The sequence below is a fragment of the Phaethon aethereus genome (genome assembly GCF_964289735.1).
Source record: "Phaethon aethereus genome assembly, chromosome: 3".
NCBI lineage: Eukaryota > Metazoa > Chordata > Aves > Phaethontiformes > Phaethontidae > Phaethon > Phaethon aethereus.
Genome location: NC_138576.1, coordinates 50,265,530 through 50,283,445, shown reverse-complemented (window position 1 = coordinate 50,283,445; position 17,916 = coordinate 50,265,530). Strand labels below are relative to the sequence as shown.

The window sequence follows — 17,916 nt, the reverse complement described above, 5'->3', positions numbered from 1 at the left end:
TGCTTCTAAATTCCTTCAGATGTGGGGAATCATTACAGTCTTACTACAAGTAAGACCCCAGTATGATCATTAGGCATACCAGTACACCATAGCAAAGGCCTGAATATATGCTGGTGCTTCACTGTAAACGAGAAAGAGCTCTTCCCTGGATGAAAGAGGGTGAAACACTCAGAAAACATGAGGCCTGAGAGGACATCCGATTGAAGAAAAATATTCTGCATTCTGAAAACAGTGTATGTACTTAAGAAACCCATCTGCTGTGCAGCGACAGCTTTACTCTACATGAGGCTGCACAAAAATGACACCTTCCTACTCACTTCATCTGTTCCTTGTACATTTTCAGAATTGTATCTACTTACTTTAGCATCAAATGTGGATTTGTTATTATAAACACTATGAAAAATTTGGGGCCTATCTCTTCTTAACTGTACATGGATACAAATGGATACCAAAGACAACTTTGTTCAGGCTGTACTCTGTTCTTAATACAAACTTGCAATGAAGAAAATTAGGCTTAGACACCACTGTGTGGTATCACTGCCACCAGGTTCACAGCTCTTGCTTTAGCACAGAAATTTGCATTCACTTGAAGCACACGAATAGCCCTACCAGAAGACACATCTGATGGAGAGGAAGAACATATTTTTGTGTGTTTTGTTGATTTGTACACCTAACTGCAAAGCCCAATTCCTGCCTGCACCCGAGAGCAGGCTGAAACACCGCGTTGTCATGCAAGTTCATCAGCAACGCGGGATCTGAAAAGAGCCCTTACTTCCAAGTTGCCTTGTGATGAATTCGATAATTAAATTGTGAGAAACCAAAAAACGACCTTTCAGATGAACAAGGAATTGCCTGTATCACCACCCAGCACACTACAGTGTGCCTGGGTACCCCAAAATAACTCTAACTGACCTCAGTCTCAGGAGTAGTGCGGCTGGTAAGGGGTCAAATTAAGCTTTGTAGCCTGCATCTAACTACGGGCACTTGGCTTTATAAATTAAACAATGTTCTCTACATTTAAAAGTTGGAATGGGATTTCCTCCATGTCTTCTGAAAGACAAAACCTTTTATTCTAATATTATGCATACCGTTATGCACAACTGTAATGATTCCTACACCTAGCTGCAACATTCAAGTACTAACCTCTCAGCTCAGCATCCTGGCTCCCGACTGTTTGAGCGACGGAAGTAGGCAGGAAGAGAAATCCATTATCTTTTGAGGAAGGCAACTCCTGACGCTGGTGTGCTGGATCTGGGGGTAGAAGTTAGGCTAGCCACGGCTTGCTGTCTTTCGACAGGCGAGGCTTTCCTGCTTGTGCTCTCACTCTGGGGCACTTAACCTACCACAGCTCTACACCAGCATTTCCAGAAGACTCAAGTTTAGCTACACCCTAGGCTGGAGATGAAATCACGCCAATCGTGTACGGTCCATAGATACACTGGGTGCTATACACACCAGTCAGTGGCAGTTGTTCTGTCCTTCCTCCCTTAAGCTGCCTTCCTTTCCTCTTTTGGTGAAGAACATACGCAGCCTTGGAGGTCTGAGCTGCGTTCTCATCAGGCTGCACGGACCAAATCCTGGAAGCACACCATGTGTTTGGTATGCAGGAAGGCTGAGGCTGCCGAGCTCCCTTAACACAGATGGGTGATGTAGAGATTTTAACAAGGGCTGTCTAATGAATATATGCAGTAACACTTTTAGAGGCTTCTAACTTAGACCTGCATGGGTCTGCACGAAGACAAGGAAAGATTAACCCCCCGCCCTAGAGGGGCAGCCATTCCCTCCTCTCCAAACCAGCTTTCAAGCCTCTGATCCACAGCACCAACTAGCAGCTATTTTAAAAAGTTATCTAATTTTTAACCTTATTAATAAAGCCGTCTGGTTTTATCCGACTCCCGGAAAAATCTGAACTGTTGCTAAACCTTCCAAAAAGTTGTCACCCTGAGAAAAAGAGCAAGTATGGAAAACTTCATCCCTAATGATTGCAGTCCAGTAAAGATATAACCTTATTAAAGTACTGGAGTAGTGCAAATCTCTCAGGCTGTTTGTTTTTTGCTTTTTTTTCCCCAGTCTAGCAGCATTCTGCTGCTCCTGTTATGAGTAGTTCATACTAGTTTAGTGGCTTATTATGGCACAGTCAGCAAATATCATTAATAAGATCACATAAGAAAGCACATTATCCCTCTTCCTAGCCTACTGTCTAAGTGTGCAAACTATTAACTATATAATACAAACTGTACAAATAATCTCAAATTTTGCTTGAGGATCCAAGAGGAAGTTGCATCCAGCAACTCAGGAACTTAACACATAATCTAATTGTTTTTTGCAGATTAGGTGCCTAAACCACTAATTGCCAGAGATGGAAAGCTATACCTCCCTATTCCTTACAGGCTCTCCTACTAGCCAGAGGATAGCAGGCCAGAGAGACCTCATTACACATGGCAGTTTTCATGTAAGAGAACAAAACTATGGTGGTTTTTGCAGTCAGTAAGCCTAAGAGGGGGCTCAAACATCTCTGGAAAGAAGACTGAAACACCCAACGGAATCACTATGAAGCAGAGAAAAAGCAAACAGACAAGAAAATGGGCTGCACTTGAAAAATGGGAAAAGCAAGAATGAAAACTGGAAAGAAATAAATTCTTACCATCTAAAACCAGGTGAAAGACAGTCAGGGAGGAAGAGGAGGTGTTCACATTCTAAGTTCTGAAACACCACCCTCAAGTAAGGCCCTTTTGCAAAGCTGTATTTTTAAGAAATCTGTGTAAAAGCTATGCAACTTCTGCATTACTTCTGTGCCAGCTTCCTCTTTAGGAAACAGCAGAGCTATGAATTTGATCTACCTCGGAGAGGAGCAGGAAAATTCAACCCTTTGCCATGTTGTCCATTTTGGGCCCAAGGCTACAACTCCCTGAACTTTTCATCCATTTCTCTGGACGGCTGGGTGCTCTCACTTCATCTGCTCCCCGTTTCGCCCCGGTGCTACTCAGAGACCTGCCCAAAGCAGGTCGCTGGGGCTGGCCAAGGGCAGGAGTGGACGTGCTCCCCGCGGCATAGCTGTGTGTGGTGAGCGCCAGCCTGGCCTTGCCTCCCACCTCTCAGGCAAAGGGACTCTTGACAGGCTCTCCCCATCTGCCTTGGCCCCAGCCGCCGGCTAAGCATGGTTTTAATGAGCTTTTCCCATTTTGGTACTAGTTCAGGGCTCCCCTTCACAGCCCATACCACCCCCATTATTCACGTCTCCTTCACAAAAATCTGCTTGGCTCAAGCTGTAGGAGACTTTTCTATGAAAATTAAATTATACACTTGAGCGTGATTCAGTCAGTAGAGATGGAATTGATTTAATTTCCAGTTCAAAGTGACTTTGTAACTTTTCTGTCCTAAACCAGCTCCTCTAGTCCCACTAACTTCAATCCAAACACCCTCCACAGCACTCTGCCTGCATCACACCCATTCAGTGGCTGTTTGTGCAGACCACAAGATTTCAAAGACTTTTCAGATCTTCTTATTATAGTCTGACTTTGGATCGTCTGCAGAATGTCTTCTGATATTAAATCCATCTTCTGTCTGACTCGGACATAAACTAATTTTAAGTGACAGTTCATCAAGGAAGTATTTTATTATTTAATTACGAACCCCCCACCACCCAGTGGCTGTATTTCAACTTGTGGTTTAGAAATATGTTTTTCTTCACTTGAAAATTATGCTTTTGGTCATGTCTAGGAGTCACTGGCAAACACCATTTATTACATCTTAACACAAAACATTTATTTTCTAGTTGTGTCTCCTTGGTAGATGTCTACATTGGAAAAAAGTTTTTGAAGTGTTACATCGATGGTGCAGTGCTCATTACTCTTTAGCCAACGGCTAAATACACGGCTACTTCACTAGAACATAATTCAGCATCACTGTTTATCCAGTGGCAACGTTTCGTTAAGCTCCCTCATTCCCAGCAGCTCTCGACTCCCTCCCTCACAGTTTACTTGCAGGGCTGCGCTGTAAACCAAGTCAGGGAAATGTTTCATGTCAAACCCAAAATCTCACAACACACTACTTATTTATTACATGTTTAAATCCAAAGCACTTACTGACACAGGGCACCTGTTCTAGAAAGCCTCCCCGCCACAAGTGTGATGTTAGCGGAGGGTAGCATAAGACCGAAACATCATAAATTAGAACTGGGAGATGGAGCTATAGGCTTAATTATTTCTTCCTTCTCCCTTTGTTCTTGCTTTATTTTATTGCTTCCAATTTGGTGTAAACACTTCAAAACCAAAAAAAGTAAAAGAAGTTGTCATCCTCCCTGTCCCCCTTGGAAATGTTCCACGTGAAGCAAGTGCCAAGTCAAGCAGATACAGCACTATAGACACTGCTGAAAAAGTATTCAGCTTCGAGCTTCCACGAAGAATAGTTACAGATACTGGATAATACCTCTAGATCCCAAAGAGAACTCTAGCTTCTAGTCCTGTGAGCATCATGCATCTTCTTTCTTACTATTGTGTCAAAGGTCTATGGGTCAAATTTATTTAAATTTCTACTGCACTAAAGAATATTTTCCCAGCTATATAAATTTATAAAAATAACCTTAAATAAAAAACTACAATTGATAAAATGGTCCTTTATCCCATTTCATTTTAGGTCACATACAAACACTGGAGCATTTGTTTAAAAAAAAAAAAAAAGCTAGCAAGCAAACATGAGGTTTTTTTTCCTTCCTCCCTTCTTCCTCCTCCAAACCTTATTCCAAGATGGTGGGCTAGGTTCTGATTTAATTTACTCTACTCTAAATCAAGATTTCACAGAATTGTCTACAAGTCACTGAGCGGCTAGGCGATTAAGGTGTGAATTCAGAGTACTTTATCTTTTCTGCATCAGCTCCCCGCGGTCATTCCTCGAGAGCAGCACAGCGTGCTTTTGTGTCAGCTCACTGTCAAAGCTGAGCGAAACACGTCGTCTTCCGCATGTCTTAGGAGTTCCTATGACAGGAGCCACAACCTGCTGCCGTGTAACACGTTGCAAACCCATCCCTTGGCTTAGGTAGAGACCAGTCCCAAGAGCCGCCACTGTGCATCCTTGCCATAAACCACCACTTCTGAACCCAGCACTTCTCAGATGCAAATCCCAGCTGAGTCTCCTTTAGAAACCTCCCCTCTAGCTCAGATTACCCTAGACACTGTGCAAAAAATATATACGTAAGACACGGATATTACAATAGCTTAAAGTAAGGCCTGGGAACCTGAAGCCTGCAGGCTGCTTACGGCCACAGCTTCATTTCTCGCGGACGACGAAAGACTTCCCCTTCCTTGTACCGCCATGCGCTAGCACGCTGCCCAGGAAAGATGCCGAGGTGGCCGTGATCACCGATGGTAATCACAAAGCCTTCCCACCCATGCTATAAAATTAACATGGCCCACAGTAACGCTGAAAGGGAAATATTATCACAGCAAGGTCCCCACAGCAACAACACTCTGCAAATTACAGAGACTCTGAATGTATTGTGGAAGTACCACGAAATCTACCAAAAAGCATGAATATTTGGTAACCTCAGTGTCCCGACTTCTTCCCCTTATTGCTGCTTTTCACTTTCTTTTTCCCACCTTTGCTATCCCTGTCAGTCTTCCCTTCTGCCTTAAATCCCTCCTACACCATTAATAGAGTCATGGGATCCATTCAAATTGGATCCATTTAAAAAGACGCAGTGAGGCTCGGCCCTCACACTGTTACACTGATAACACAGAAAAGAGAGAAAGACAAAAACTTCCATAAATGGAGGCACTTCTCACAGTAAAACTGCAATCTTCAAGAAATTTTCCACTACACGTGTTGGAGATGCGGTTTTTTATTAGCTAGGCATTCAATCAAAACTAATTTTCCTTCAGTCAAAGACACTGCTCCTCACCAAGCGATAATGTCAATGCTACTTCAGACATTTAAAATTTCAGACTTTTTTGGTGTCTTATGACTTAAGCATAAGAATTTTGAGACAGAAGTGGGTAGATGTTTTTGCCCACGTTTTCATATTCAAATTAATTCAATTTAATTTTGAATTTTTCCTTCTTTAAAGGCAAGGGAACATGAAAGGGTACATTGTCTCATGGATCATCCTCCTGCACTGTTTTTTCAGGGGCTATCTGTTCAATTTTTTCTATGCTTTAGCTGTGGAAACACAACATTGAAAGTAGGATTAATCTCACCTAAATTTAGAGACTTGGAAGTATCTGCAGCACTGGAGCTAGGCTCCCTTTGTAGTCCCTGAAGAAAAACAGCCACAAGGCAAGATTCATCCCCAATATTTTAGATGCTTCCCTAGGATGAGATTAATTGCACTCTGAAAGTACTGCTTCCTATACCGTGCACTACAGACATCGACATTTGTTCAAATCCGTCTCCTTAAATATGCAGTTTTTCCTGGTCTACTTACAACCTGTCCATTTAAATCACAAAGTTTTTGAAGTAAGGACTGTCTTCCTTCACGTGCACATGCAACAAACAGGACAACAGTATCGTGACTGCATGATCGTGACCTTTATTTGCTGCCATAGTGTGAAACATCAATTACAATGGTAATGCTAATAACCTAAACAGATTAGTAATTACAGTCCACGGAAAACCAATGGTTTAAATAACTATATTGGAAGCCTAGCTAAAAAAAAAAAAAAAAAAAAAAGATTTTGCACAGCCATTGCATGCAACAAAACTCTGAAAGGCCAGATATGGTTAGCAATCAAAAAGAAAGCTTTGTCTGGCTTACAAAGTCTCTCCTTGTTATGGTTATGGACTCTGATCTGTTACAGCAGCAATAAATTTTGTTCATGACCTTTAGCTTTTACAAAGAAGGTGAAAGAGGGACAACCATCATGTTGTCTCCAGTCCTTAATTAAAAAAAAAGAAAAAAAGAAGAAGAAAAAAAAGAAGCCTTTTGAACAGAGGTGGGGACAAGTGGAGTTCATCTGTAGCCAGCAAAGGCTTCTGATCCCCCGTTTCTTGAGGCTGGGCTACACTGCCTTGCCAGGTGACCCCCTGTTTCCCAAGCTAGTCTTTGCTTCAGAATTTGCAATGGAAGAGAACTACCTCTACCATACATCAAATACTGCAGGCAAAACTTGGCTGTTTGAATGTTCTTACTAGGAGCTTCACAAACTATATATTCCCCTTGATCTCAGCCATTACAGCTACTGGGCTGGGCAATACCATGAGAAAAAAAGGGAGATTCACCTAAACACAAGAGCTTTTGGGCAGGAAGGCTATCCTTGGGGAACTAGGTGTAGGTGGCTTTGTAGTGAACAGCATTACAGAACTTCTTGAAGCCATCACAGGCAGAACACAAAGCAAAACAGTGTGAGTCAGACTGCTACACTTGTGTATAAAGAAGTGCAGCTCTTGAAACTAACCTGGAATTCGTAAAATATTATTACAACAGTTCTTAAGACCACCAGGCATTAAAATTTCTGGAAACACCTGATACTCTGCTCACTAAGTAAAAATATAATTAATCAAATTATGTACATCTCAACCCTGACTGCATCACCTACACTTTCTTCTGTATAAAACTACCGATGCACAATTTAACACCCCTCGCACACAACAGTCTCTTTAGCGTGCACAATGCTCACCTGAACATGACATTATTTCACCTGTATTCAGACTGACCTCTCTTCTCAGACTAGTAGCAATATTTTCAAAATAATATTACATTCCCATGCAGGCTCCCTCTAATTCAATAAAATCCTTCTCAAGTAAAACCAATCAAGTGGATAATTTATGTAGTTGTATTGATACAGCTTAACAAGTTTAATCAAATCACGAGGCTACATGTAAAAGCCATATTTACATAGAAGGGTTTCCTTTCACAAACTAATAAATGCTGAAAACATAATTTCAAGAAAAACTTGCAAAGAAAAAACAAGGGGGGGGGGAATAGCAAAGTAAGGTAATTACCTATCTCCCTTTGGTTTTCTTTTTTGTACTGTCTTCCCTTTGGGTCGTCTTTCACTTCCTACACAGGGGCTCCCACCAGGGCCTGTTACCCGTATTGATTCAAGGCCTTTGGAAGATTTCTTAAAAGTAAATTCCACTGGTTCTCCTTCTTTTAGGCTTCTAAATCCTTCCATGTAAAGCTTGCTCTGTAAATAGGAAAAATATACTCTTGGTTACCATTGCCTTAAAAACAATATTTACATTCATAATCAACAGGACAAATTATCCTGTCTACTATCCTAGAACACAGACACGGTAAATAACAGTTTCCTCTGCATGAGCTATAGCAGACGATACTACTGATTATAGTCCTGGATACACTGAAAACACTATTCAACACTAAACAAACAGCAAAAACCTATTTTCATTATCAACAAAACTGAAATAACATTTTCCTTTTCTGTGATGAAGGCTATAAATGTAAGAAGCAGAGAAAATGCTGTATTCTTAAAACCTCTGTCTTAACAGGCATTGGGAACCGAAAAGGCTTTTTAAACAAAATGGAAAGAGAGCTAATTTGTTTATAATCAAAAATGTTGCAGTTTATATTCCTTATATCTGAGTCGTGGCTCTGCTGCTCTGAAAAATGAATCAAAGATACAATGAGCACGAGAGGCAGGAGGAAGGCCCTCTGAACAAAGTCCACTGAAATGGGCAATTCAAATATCCCTAGTGAGCTGCTAAATTTCTGTTCACTACTGCAAAAATCTTACCTAGTTAGCATGATGTAGGTACACATTTGTATTTTTATTCACAGAAAAGGAAATTATTATCATCAGGGCAAGTGAAATAAATACCGATAAATCTTTTGATATTACACTGTAGCCGCAAAAACTTGGACAAGCTGAAGTCAACAGGAGCTTACCACTGATTTCGATGCAATGAAAATTTTAACCTCAATTCCTAATTAATTATGTACAATAATAAGTCTACATCCCAGGACCAATCTGATGAATCAAACTCTTAAATAAAATGATCATCAACTTAAGTGCGACAGTTTTTTTGGGGGGAAAAGATAAAGTGATAGACACTGGTTGCATTAAACATTTGTTGTAAAAGTTGCACATTACATGACTGACATGGTTGGACTCACAGAGAATATCACAAAATCCATCAATTTCCAAACACTTGTAGTTTTTGCAGGAGAGTTATGAAACGTGTTTTCTTCGTTTGCTCATGAACTCTTAATCTCAAAGAGAAAAATCTAACCTGACTGATTCTTACTCTGTTCTCCAGCATTCACTTGGCCAAACCATGGAGTCGAGAAGGGAATCATCACTGCAGGTGCCAGCCCACTCAGTCACACGTCAAAAAGAGCCTAGCGACACTCGACTGTAAGTCACATCCACTACCCACAAGTGCAACGAGGGAACGCATTCAAACCAGATGGCAATCCCTGACATGGGCTCCCTGTATTCATGTTATGGGTATGGGAGGTTTGCAGCACCAAGACACTATTTCAGCTGAGCAAAAGAACTGACACCTACAGAGCTCATAGCTCGTTCCCAAAGAGGGAGCTGGTCTCTTCACAACGATGCATGGAGAACAGGAGAGGAGGCAACAGGTCCGAGCCGCTTCAGGGGAAACTCCATCCAGACATACGGAGAAGTTGCTCACTATGAGAAGACTTAAACACAGAAGCCCAGAGAAGTAGTGTAGTTCCCTTTGCTGCAAATAGCCAAAACTCAGCTTAACAGGGCACTGAATAACCTAATCCAAGGCCCTGCTTTCAGCAAAAGGCTGGATCAGAGGATCTCAAGAGGTCTCTTCCAATCTAGACTTTTCTGTGATTCAGATATCTTAATCCAGAGCTGAATCACACCCAATGAGACTGGAAAACAGGATTCCAGTTCCTGGTTCTGCAGCGGAGTTATCCCAGGGGAACCCATGCTACTTACCTTCTCCCTGACTTTATAAAGAGGGACATCACTACAAAGTCCATTTCCCACAACACTAATAGACTAAGTTAAAAATTATAAAATAATTGGGAATATTTTTTAATGAAACCATGTGAAAGCTCAGGCATCTTTGCTTCTAAAAACCCCCGTACTGGACCAGCTGAGTTCTCACTGACTACCCGGCAGCAACCATCCGTAATGCAACCAGACACTACCAATGCCAGTCTGACAGAGGGACTCGGTTGCTCATAATTTTTCCAGCAGCCAAAAGTAGGCAAGAGCACAGCTCCACTGGTTAGGACGAAGGCTGTTTTTGCTTATCCAGCTGTGCAGCTCTAGCACGCGTGCCTCTTCTACCAAATGTTGTAACAGTGTGAAGCATGAGATGAAGAGCTGACTTTCTAGGTAAGCGCTATGTAAAAAGGGAGGGGACAGTATGGGGGTGGACACATGTGAAAGAAGAAATATGTAGTATCTGTTCCCTGAATCAGAAACTTGGCTGTTTTTTGAAATGAAAATATAAGGTATAAAAAAGGAAATTAGGAACATTTTCTCACTAGTATAACTGGAAGACAGCAATTCTAAAACCAATGAAACAAACCACCCAGGGAAGGCAGTATTATTTCAAGCAAGCCCTCCGTTTTTAAATGTCTGTATAGCAATAAGGGGTTCTTTCTCACCATGAAGAAACATCCAAGTTCAGAATATGCCCAAAGAAGACACCACCACTCATCAACTGAAACAACAGACTCTGCCTGTGGCACGAATCCATCCCTAGGTCCATCCACACCTCTTCAGTCTTCAGCAGCCACCAGGGACAATCTTCTTAAAGGGAAAGAACTGAACAACATGTATTTTGTCCCAAACTAAAACACACAGCTCAATGTTCCAAAACTAGACAACCATGACAACACAGATGGGTGCTAACCACAAGGGGAACCTCAAGCAGATAAACCTAAGCCCTTATTTCTCAGTAATACTGAACATGGCATGGATGTTTCTGTCTTTTTGTTTAACTACAACTTAATGAAGATGCAGTTAAGTATCAGCAAGACTTATGCATTTTCCTTTCTGAGTTTCACTGTTATAAAACAAATACCAAAAGGGTGACATCTGATATGCACATAACATAAAGTCTTCTACTGTTCTTCAAAAGAATTACTTATTTAAAATGCAACCTAAAACCAGGCATTATTAGTACTCTAAAATGTTTTTATTTCTCTCATTTCACTTTCAGCAACAGAACTTTTATTTCCAAACAAAGCACTATGTTTACAAGAGGGATTTTAAAATATATTTATAAGCCAAAGTAATGGGACAATTATGCTTTCATAAATCACATATAATGCAAGTGTACTTTTTTTGCATGTTTGTTTTTTTCCAAGCACTTTCAACAACAGAAAATACTGAAAAACACACTCCAAATGACTTGCACAGTACTCTCCTTGAATAGACCTCAACAGCTTTTCAATGTTATGAGATAGATTTTGTGCTGTTTGACTTATTGTGTAAATGTATACTACTATGCTGTTAGCCAGCTCGTGGTGAGATTCTTTGAGGGTGCAATAACAATTCAAAGCCATAGTGAAAAAATGGCATTTGGAAACCAGCAAAACAAATCTAAAACCTGAATCCCTCTTAACTTGTCTGAAGAGTTGGACAAAAAATGTCTGTAAAGTTGATAATTTAATGTTGAGAGACCTAGCTCAGTATTTTCCTCACCTTACTTAAAGAAATAAAACCCATACAATTAAAAGCAGCCAGTGTTTCAAGTCAGTGAACCATTTCTAGAGCCCTGAATGGGGTGTATGGGCACACCGCCAATGAACAAAGGGAAAAACTTAAAAGCAACATGCTTTTCCTCCTTTCTCTCTCTTTCAGCTGTCAGAGACTTTGCTGTTGTTTTTATTAGCAGTCAATACAGTGATTTCAGACTAGAGCTTTTTTCTTTTTTTTTTTTTTTAACTTGACTGTCATTTCTATTTTTCTTTTTATAGGTATCCTATTATCTCTTGGTATTTTACCCTACAACATAGAGTATCGCACATCTCCGTCACAAGCAATGGCCAAAATGCTAGCAATTTCATAAGAGTATTAGCAACAACAAAAAAATGAGAGTGGAAAAATCTGTGATCACAAGTTCTTTGAAAGCATTTCCTGCTATGATACAAAAATCAAAACGTAGCAAATATAAACTGTATTAGCAAGATGGTCCCAGAGAAAAGTACCACTTCCTGGGCAGTGTCAGGGAGGGCTTAGAGCTCTCACTGGGCTCTACAAAAGAAAGGAAGTTTGGAATTAAGTCTCATTACAGGGGCCCGATCGCCTCTGATACGTGTGCATTACTTTTATTAACGTTTGGGGAGGGAAGGGAGCACAGGGTCCCAGTAAGTGCCTCTTCACAACAACTTTGCAATTTCTAGTCGGGTTGTGAACAACTGCTGTCACAGACATTAAGTTCTTTAGTGGAGGAGAAAAAAGTCATTCAGTGACATTCTGCTTAGGATCGTTTATTTTCTGTATCTCTCATTTCTGCCCCTTTTTATCTGGTGATTGACTTGGTACAATAACCAGATGCCACCAGTATGCTGGGTTTCCCAAAGTAAGAAAATGGTTTTCCCTCCAAAATTATCTACGATTAAATCCAAACATGAAGGAAAACATATCCTGAAGCCCAGCTGCACTGAAGATCGTAAGAAATTCTCTCCAAAACCGTCTCATATAGTTCCATCAAAAGCCAGCAACCTTTGAGTAAAGCAAGAGTACAGAGTAAGTGGACACAGAAGTAAAACAACTCACGCTGGATCTGCACTAGTGCTCTTACCTGCATTAGATCAAAACCAGAATTTAACCGTTGTACACTGCAAATGTTGGGGGAAGTGCTGCAAAGTAGTATCAGCTGCATGATACCAGTCCTGCCGCAAGGACTTCTGCTGTCTACCAAAAGTCCATTTTCAGGAGGTTTGTGAAGATCCTGTGTTTTTGCAGGCAGAATGCTAAAACAAACAAAAACCCCACTACGCTGAATAACAGCCCCTCTGAGAGCGACGCGTACTCTGCTGCACTAACACAGAATTTGAAGGCCAGGCACCCATAAGACAACTCGCCATTGCTCCTGCTGACCTCAAGGGCTTTTTCTTGCTCCTAGAGGCTTATCTTGCACCAAATCTGGCACTTCTCAGTCCTCCCCATAAGCCAATTTAACTCACTAATCTGACAGGAAACAAACTCAGTTTAAAAAGCAGGGGGGGGAAGGATAAGAGGAAGAGGAAACAGGGATAGATTTTTGTTTTTCCAGTGAGCTAAATCTGTTCACAGAAAGGTTCAACGAGCTCCAGGGCATACACAGTGGAAACAGCAACTTTTGAAATGAGAATGAGTTCCTTAATATTTTACGAAAAAAGAAAAATCTACAGTATTACAAAATTTTTTTTTTAAAGCTCAACATAATATAACTTTACTTTAAAAATAAAGCTATAAACCACTTTATTTCTCAAAGATTTGCACTTCAGCTCTTAGGCAATGAAAATCCATGTACATTACATGTACACAACATTTATTAGATAGGGTGAGCTACTGCAAGTAACTTTACAAGTAGGGAAAGAACTGGTAGTTAGGCAGTTACCACAATGCAGCTGGTACACTGCAATTTCACATCCTTATTTACTTGGAATTTGTCTCTGTCTTGAATTTCCACCTTGACTGTAGTCATGTTCATAACCTTGTTTCCATTCATCATCCTCTCGCTGTCCCCACACTGTTACTCTTCTTACCAAGAAGTGTGCAAAGGTATTTATTTAGCTTGTGAACAAAAGGATCTCTCTAATGCAAAACCACCCTCCCTATACAACAAAAGAATTTCTTCCCAATTTATTTATGTCTCAAGAAACTTTTACTAACCTCTTTAACTCTGGAGAACTTTAAGCAAATTCTAACTCAGCTTAATACTTTCAGTTCTTTTCCCACCACAACTTCCAAGAAGTGACTTCCTTTGATAATCTGGTCCTCCTTCCTTTCGCATTACCTTTTCTCTACCAATATCCCTCCCAGGAGAAGGTTCTCTAGTAGAAGGATTATGTAATTTCCCACAACGCTCCTATTCCTTTACTTGATCAAGTTGAACCTTTTCTCCGTTTAAGCCTCCAGTACTTCAGCTCACCTATGTTCACTGAAGAGTTTTCCTAATTTAACAAATGTTCGCCTTAAAAAAAACGTTATTGACACTTTATTATCCCATTTAACTTACACCAAATTAACCTCGTTCATGTTTTGTCTTCATTTTTTAAACAATCAGGTTTTTGTATAAGGTCAGCAATTCCTTCCGACTCCAAAATAACACAACTCTATTCTGAATTACTCTTGCGGTAAGAAAACTATTGACTGTCATGTACAGAAATATCACATCATTATAATATCATTTGTGCTTAAATATAAATCTGGCGTGCTACATAGCCTACCTATAATGTTACTATTCCTACTAGTATTCCTCTCTCATAATATTGTTAACACGCTGCCTCTATATAAATCCTAAGCTAGAGGTCTAAACCAGGTTTTTCATAATTCCTTCCCAAAGTGATTTTGACCAAACAGACTCTTACTGTGTCCATACTACTGTTTTTGTTTCTTTACGTGGTGCCACTTCATTCACGACGCCTTACTAATTTTCTGCATAATTTTCAGTATTTGTGTTCAGGCCACGAATGCAATTTCACTGTGTTTCTGCTGCCTCTATATCTGGTTACATATTCAGCACCAGCTGCTCTAGTTTCGTGTATTACTGAAAAGAGCCTGGATAATAAACATCTAATTTGTTTTTCCTCCCTGACCTCACCCTCTTTTCTTGCTATAGTAACTATATTTTTTTGTTAGCGTAGCACCTACACAACTAATCTTCTGCTACTAGTTTTTGCCCTTCCTCTGTGTAGACCATTTGTGCTACTGCATGTGCAATTCTCATTTACAAAATTTTCCTTCTTCTGTGCTTTAATACCAGGTGTGAAAATTAAGCTGGCCTCTTCTCCCATTTCTAAGTTTAAGTATTTTCTCATCAGTCATGCTAGGCACATGATACAGTTTTTAGGACTTAATTTAGTCAATTCAAAGGGATGGTTCCTCTTCCCCCACCTCAGTCTCACATTGACTCAGGAAGAAAAACGTTTACCGCTTCTTGGTAATGTCAGGTTTTCTGCCGTTTCTGCTCCCCGAAGCAGTTCTATGCAGAATCGAAAAACCACCACCTTCCTCAAAAGAAGCTACGCGTGTGTGCAGCCACGGCAGGTAAGGCTGTCCTATGCAGCACCTTGCCAACTTGCCGCTTACATCGCCTCACTGATCTCCTGAAACCATGCCATTAATCCCAGACAGTTTGTAATACCTTCTGAAGCCCACCCACCGAGAAGCATCAAACAACTCTGCTCTGCTCTAAGGCAATTTTGCAGAAACCCAAAGGCTCTTTCTACATAAACTGGGAACAAATGGACATGATATTTTATGCAATCATTAACTAGGGAGGATTATCCTCTTTCTATTTTCATTGGGAGAAGGCACTGGGGTTTTTTTCATTTTTTCTTTTTTCATGAGACAAGGGCCAGAGGTGCAGATGAACAGGTTCTCCAAGGCACCCTGACTTTCAATTCATTTTAGTGAAGTGTCAAGCGCAAAACTTTCCAACTGGCAAGAAAACCAGCATGGCTAGGCTGTGGGCACGGTGTACCTCTTCCACTGAAAAATTCATTACAATGGTGAGCTTCACACTTCTGTAGTGTCCACTTAGGTGGAGTATTTGAAAAATAGGCTTGAAAAGCCTCCTTTTGGTTAAAAAACCCAAACCTCCCAGGCAGAGGTCAAAACAAGCCATTCTTGTAGCTCTTCTATTACCAGGAATACACAGAGTCCTAGACCTTTTTTCCACCCCCACCTCCCCTGCCTCTCTCTGGCAAAGGCGGGGGGGGGGGGGAAAGGAAGAAAAAAAAGTGTGGGCCACCAGAAAATCCATGAATGCCACTGAGTCCAGTTCTCTCATTTCTTCTACAAGGGATATAAATGCACTGAAACCTGCATGATGAATGTGGTTGAGCTCTCTCCTGGTTGGCATCTCTGCCATGAGTTTAATAGTGAGCACAGAACACAGTACCACTACGATTCACTCATTTTGAGAAATATGCTGAATATACTGGAACACTGGTCTCCCCTAACAAATTTAAAAATCAGCCGATTTCAATGTAGATCATCCCATAAACACAGGTGAAAGCGCAAGAGCACAGGAAGGCGCAATATACAACCCACACAGTTTGCTCTATTTTTCAAGTATTGAAAAGGTACTCTGGTAGAAAGCACAGATTCAATGGAAGAGTTATGTCACCTAAAACTAAACCACAGTTTCCTCCAGATTTATTACAACTTTCTGGTGTTGTTAACCACATTTTCAGAAACAACTGCAGCACCTCTATTCTCATTGCCTGCCCTACGATGTCTATAAGCTTCATTTCTGCGCTCCTCTATACAACCCCATACATGGGAATGACAATCCCCTATGCCAGGAGATGTTTTAGCTACAAAAAGCTTTCCTATGCACCTCCCTCACCACCTCCTACCATCCCAAGAGACTGCATATAATTTTAAAAAAATGAGGCCCAGATCATGCTCTGCTAATTCAGGTGTAGCGGGACCTCTTTCTGCACATGCACCTTTTCCTCCCCTTGCATAGAAGTGGCTTGAGAGTCACGTTTTCTTACTGCAGACCCTTAACATCCATCTCTGGGAAGCTGTCTTTGACCTTTAAATTGGATACCAGTAGCGAAAAATAGTACCAGGAAAATACTGAGAAAGAGGTTCATCTACCTTTTTGCATCCCAGCTTTACATGAAAAAACACAGTGGTTCATGTCTTGCCAGTAAACAGAGGAATGCCTAATGCTGCGGGCAACTACAGAAGCCACAGGCTGACACTGATAAAAGGCATCTCATACAAATGATTCAGCAAGTCAGCAGTACAGAGAGAGTCACAAACCTGTTAAGACAGTTCAGGTCGCCCTATGCTCATGGCAAATATATCCTGATTGTACCGACCTGCCTCTTCCTTCCTGAAGCGCGGCGCAACAGGTAGCTACCAACAGCTCAGCAGACCCACTGGGGAACAGTAGGTTGGGGAGAGGGTAGCTGGGTTGTTTTGATAGAAACAGGCTAATGCATACCCAGGACAGAACAGGTCTTACTTGGGAGCGGTAAGTTGAGGTAGGACGGTGGGGTGAGAAGGATGAAGGTAAAAGAGAGGATGGTGGTTGGATCATGCTGGAACTCATCAACTTGACTATCTAATGGGGCAGGGGACAGGGTGGTAGAAGGGCCACCACCATGCCAAAGACCACCATGCCAAAAGATCATGGGTGGCAGCTGTTGTGGTTTAACCCCGGCCAGCAACTAAGCACCACGCAGCCACTCGCTCACTCCGTCACAGTGGGACAGGGGAGAGAATCAGAAGAGTAAAAGTGAGAAAACTCGTGAGTTGAGATAAAGACAGTTTAATAGGCAAAGTAAAAGCCGCACACAAGCAAAGCAAAATAAGGAATTCATTCACCACTCCCCATGGGCAGGCAGGGGTTCAGCCATCTCCAGGGAAGCAGGGCTGCATCACGCGTAACGGTTACTTGGGAAGACAAATACCATCACTCTGAAAGTCCCCCTGCCCCTTTCCTTCTTCTTCGTCCCAGCTTTATATGCTGAGCATGATGTCATATGGTATGGAATATCCCTTTGGCCAGCCTGGGTCAGCTGTCCTGGCTGTGTCCCCTCCCAGCTCCCCGTGCACCCCCAGCCTGCTTGCTGGCAGGCCAGTGTGAGAAGCTGGACTGTCCTTGGCTGCTCAGCAACAACTCAAAACATCAGCACGTCATCAACATTTTCTCATCCCAAATCCAACACACCAGCCTCATACTGGCTTCTATGAAAAAAAATAACTCTATCCCAGCTGAAACCAGGAGAGTAGCCTACAAGGAATAGGCTGGGGCAATGGCCTGGCTGATGATTCAAGCTAAAACTGGTCCATG

General features: G+C 41.4%; 1 protein-coding gene across 3 annotated transcripts in view; it reads right to left on the bottom strand.

The window, feature by feature from the left end:
- Positions 1-17,916, bottom strand: part of LIN28B (lin-28 homolog B) — a gene marked incomplete at both ends in the record, with an annotated part of 88,861 nt that overhangs the window by 31,634 nt on the left and 39,311 nt on the right. For all 3 annotated transcript variants that reach the window (XM_081998338.1, XM_081998340.1, XM_081998339.1), the window contains one exon: positions 7,936-8,120. In XM_081998338.1, coding sequence (XP_081854464.1) covers positions 7,936-8,120 — 185 coding nt within the window. The remainder of the gene's footprint in view (positions 1-7,935; positions 8,121-17,916) is intronic.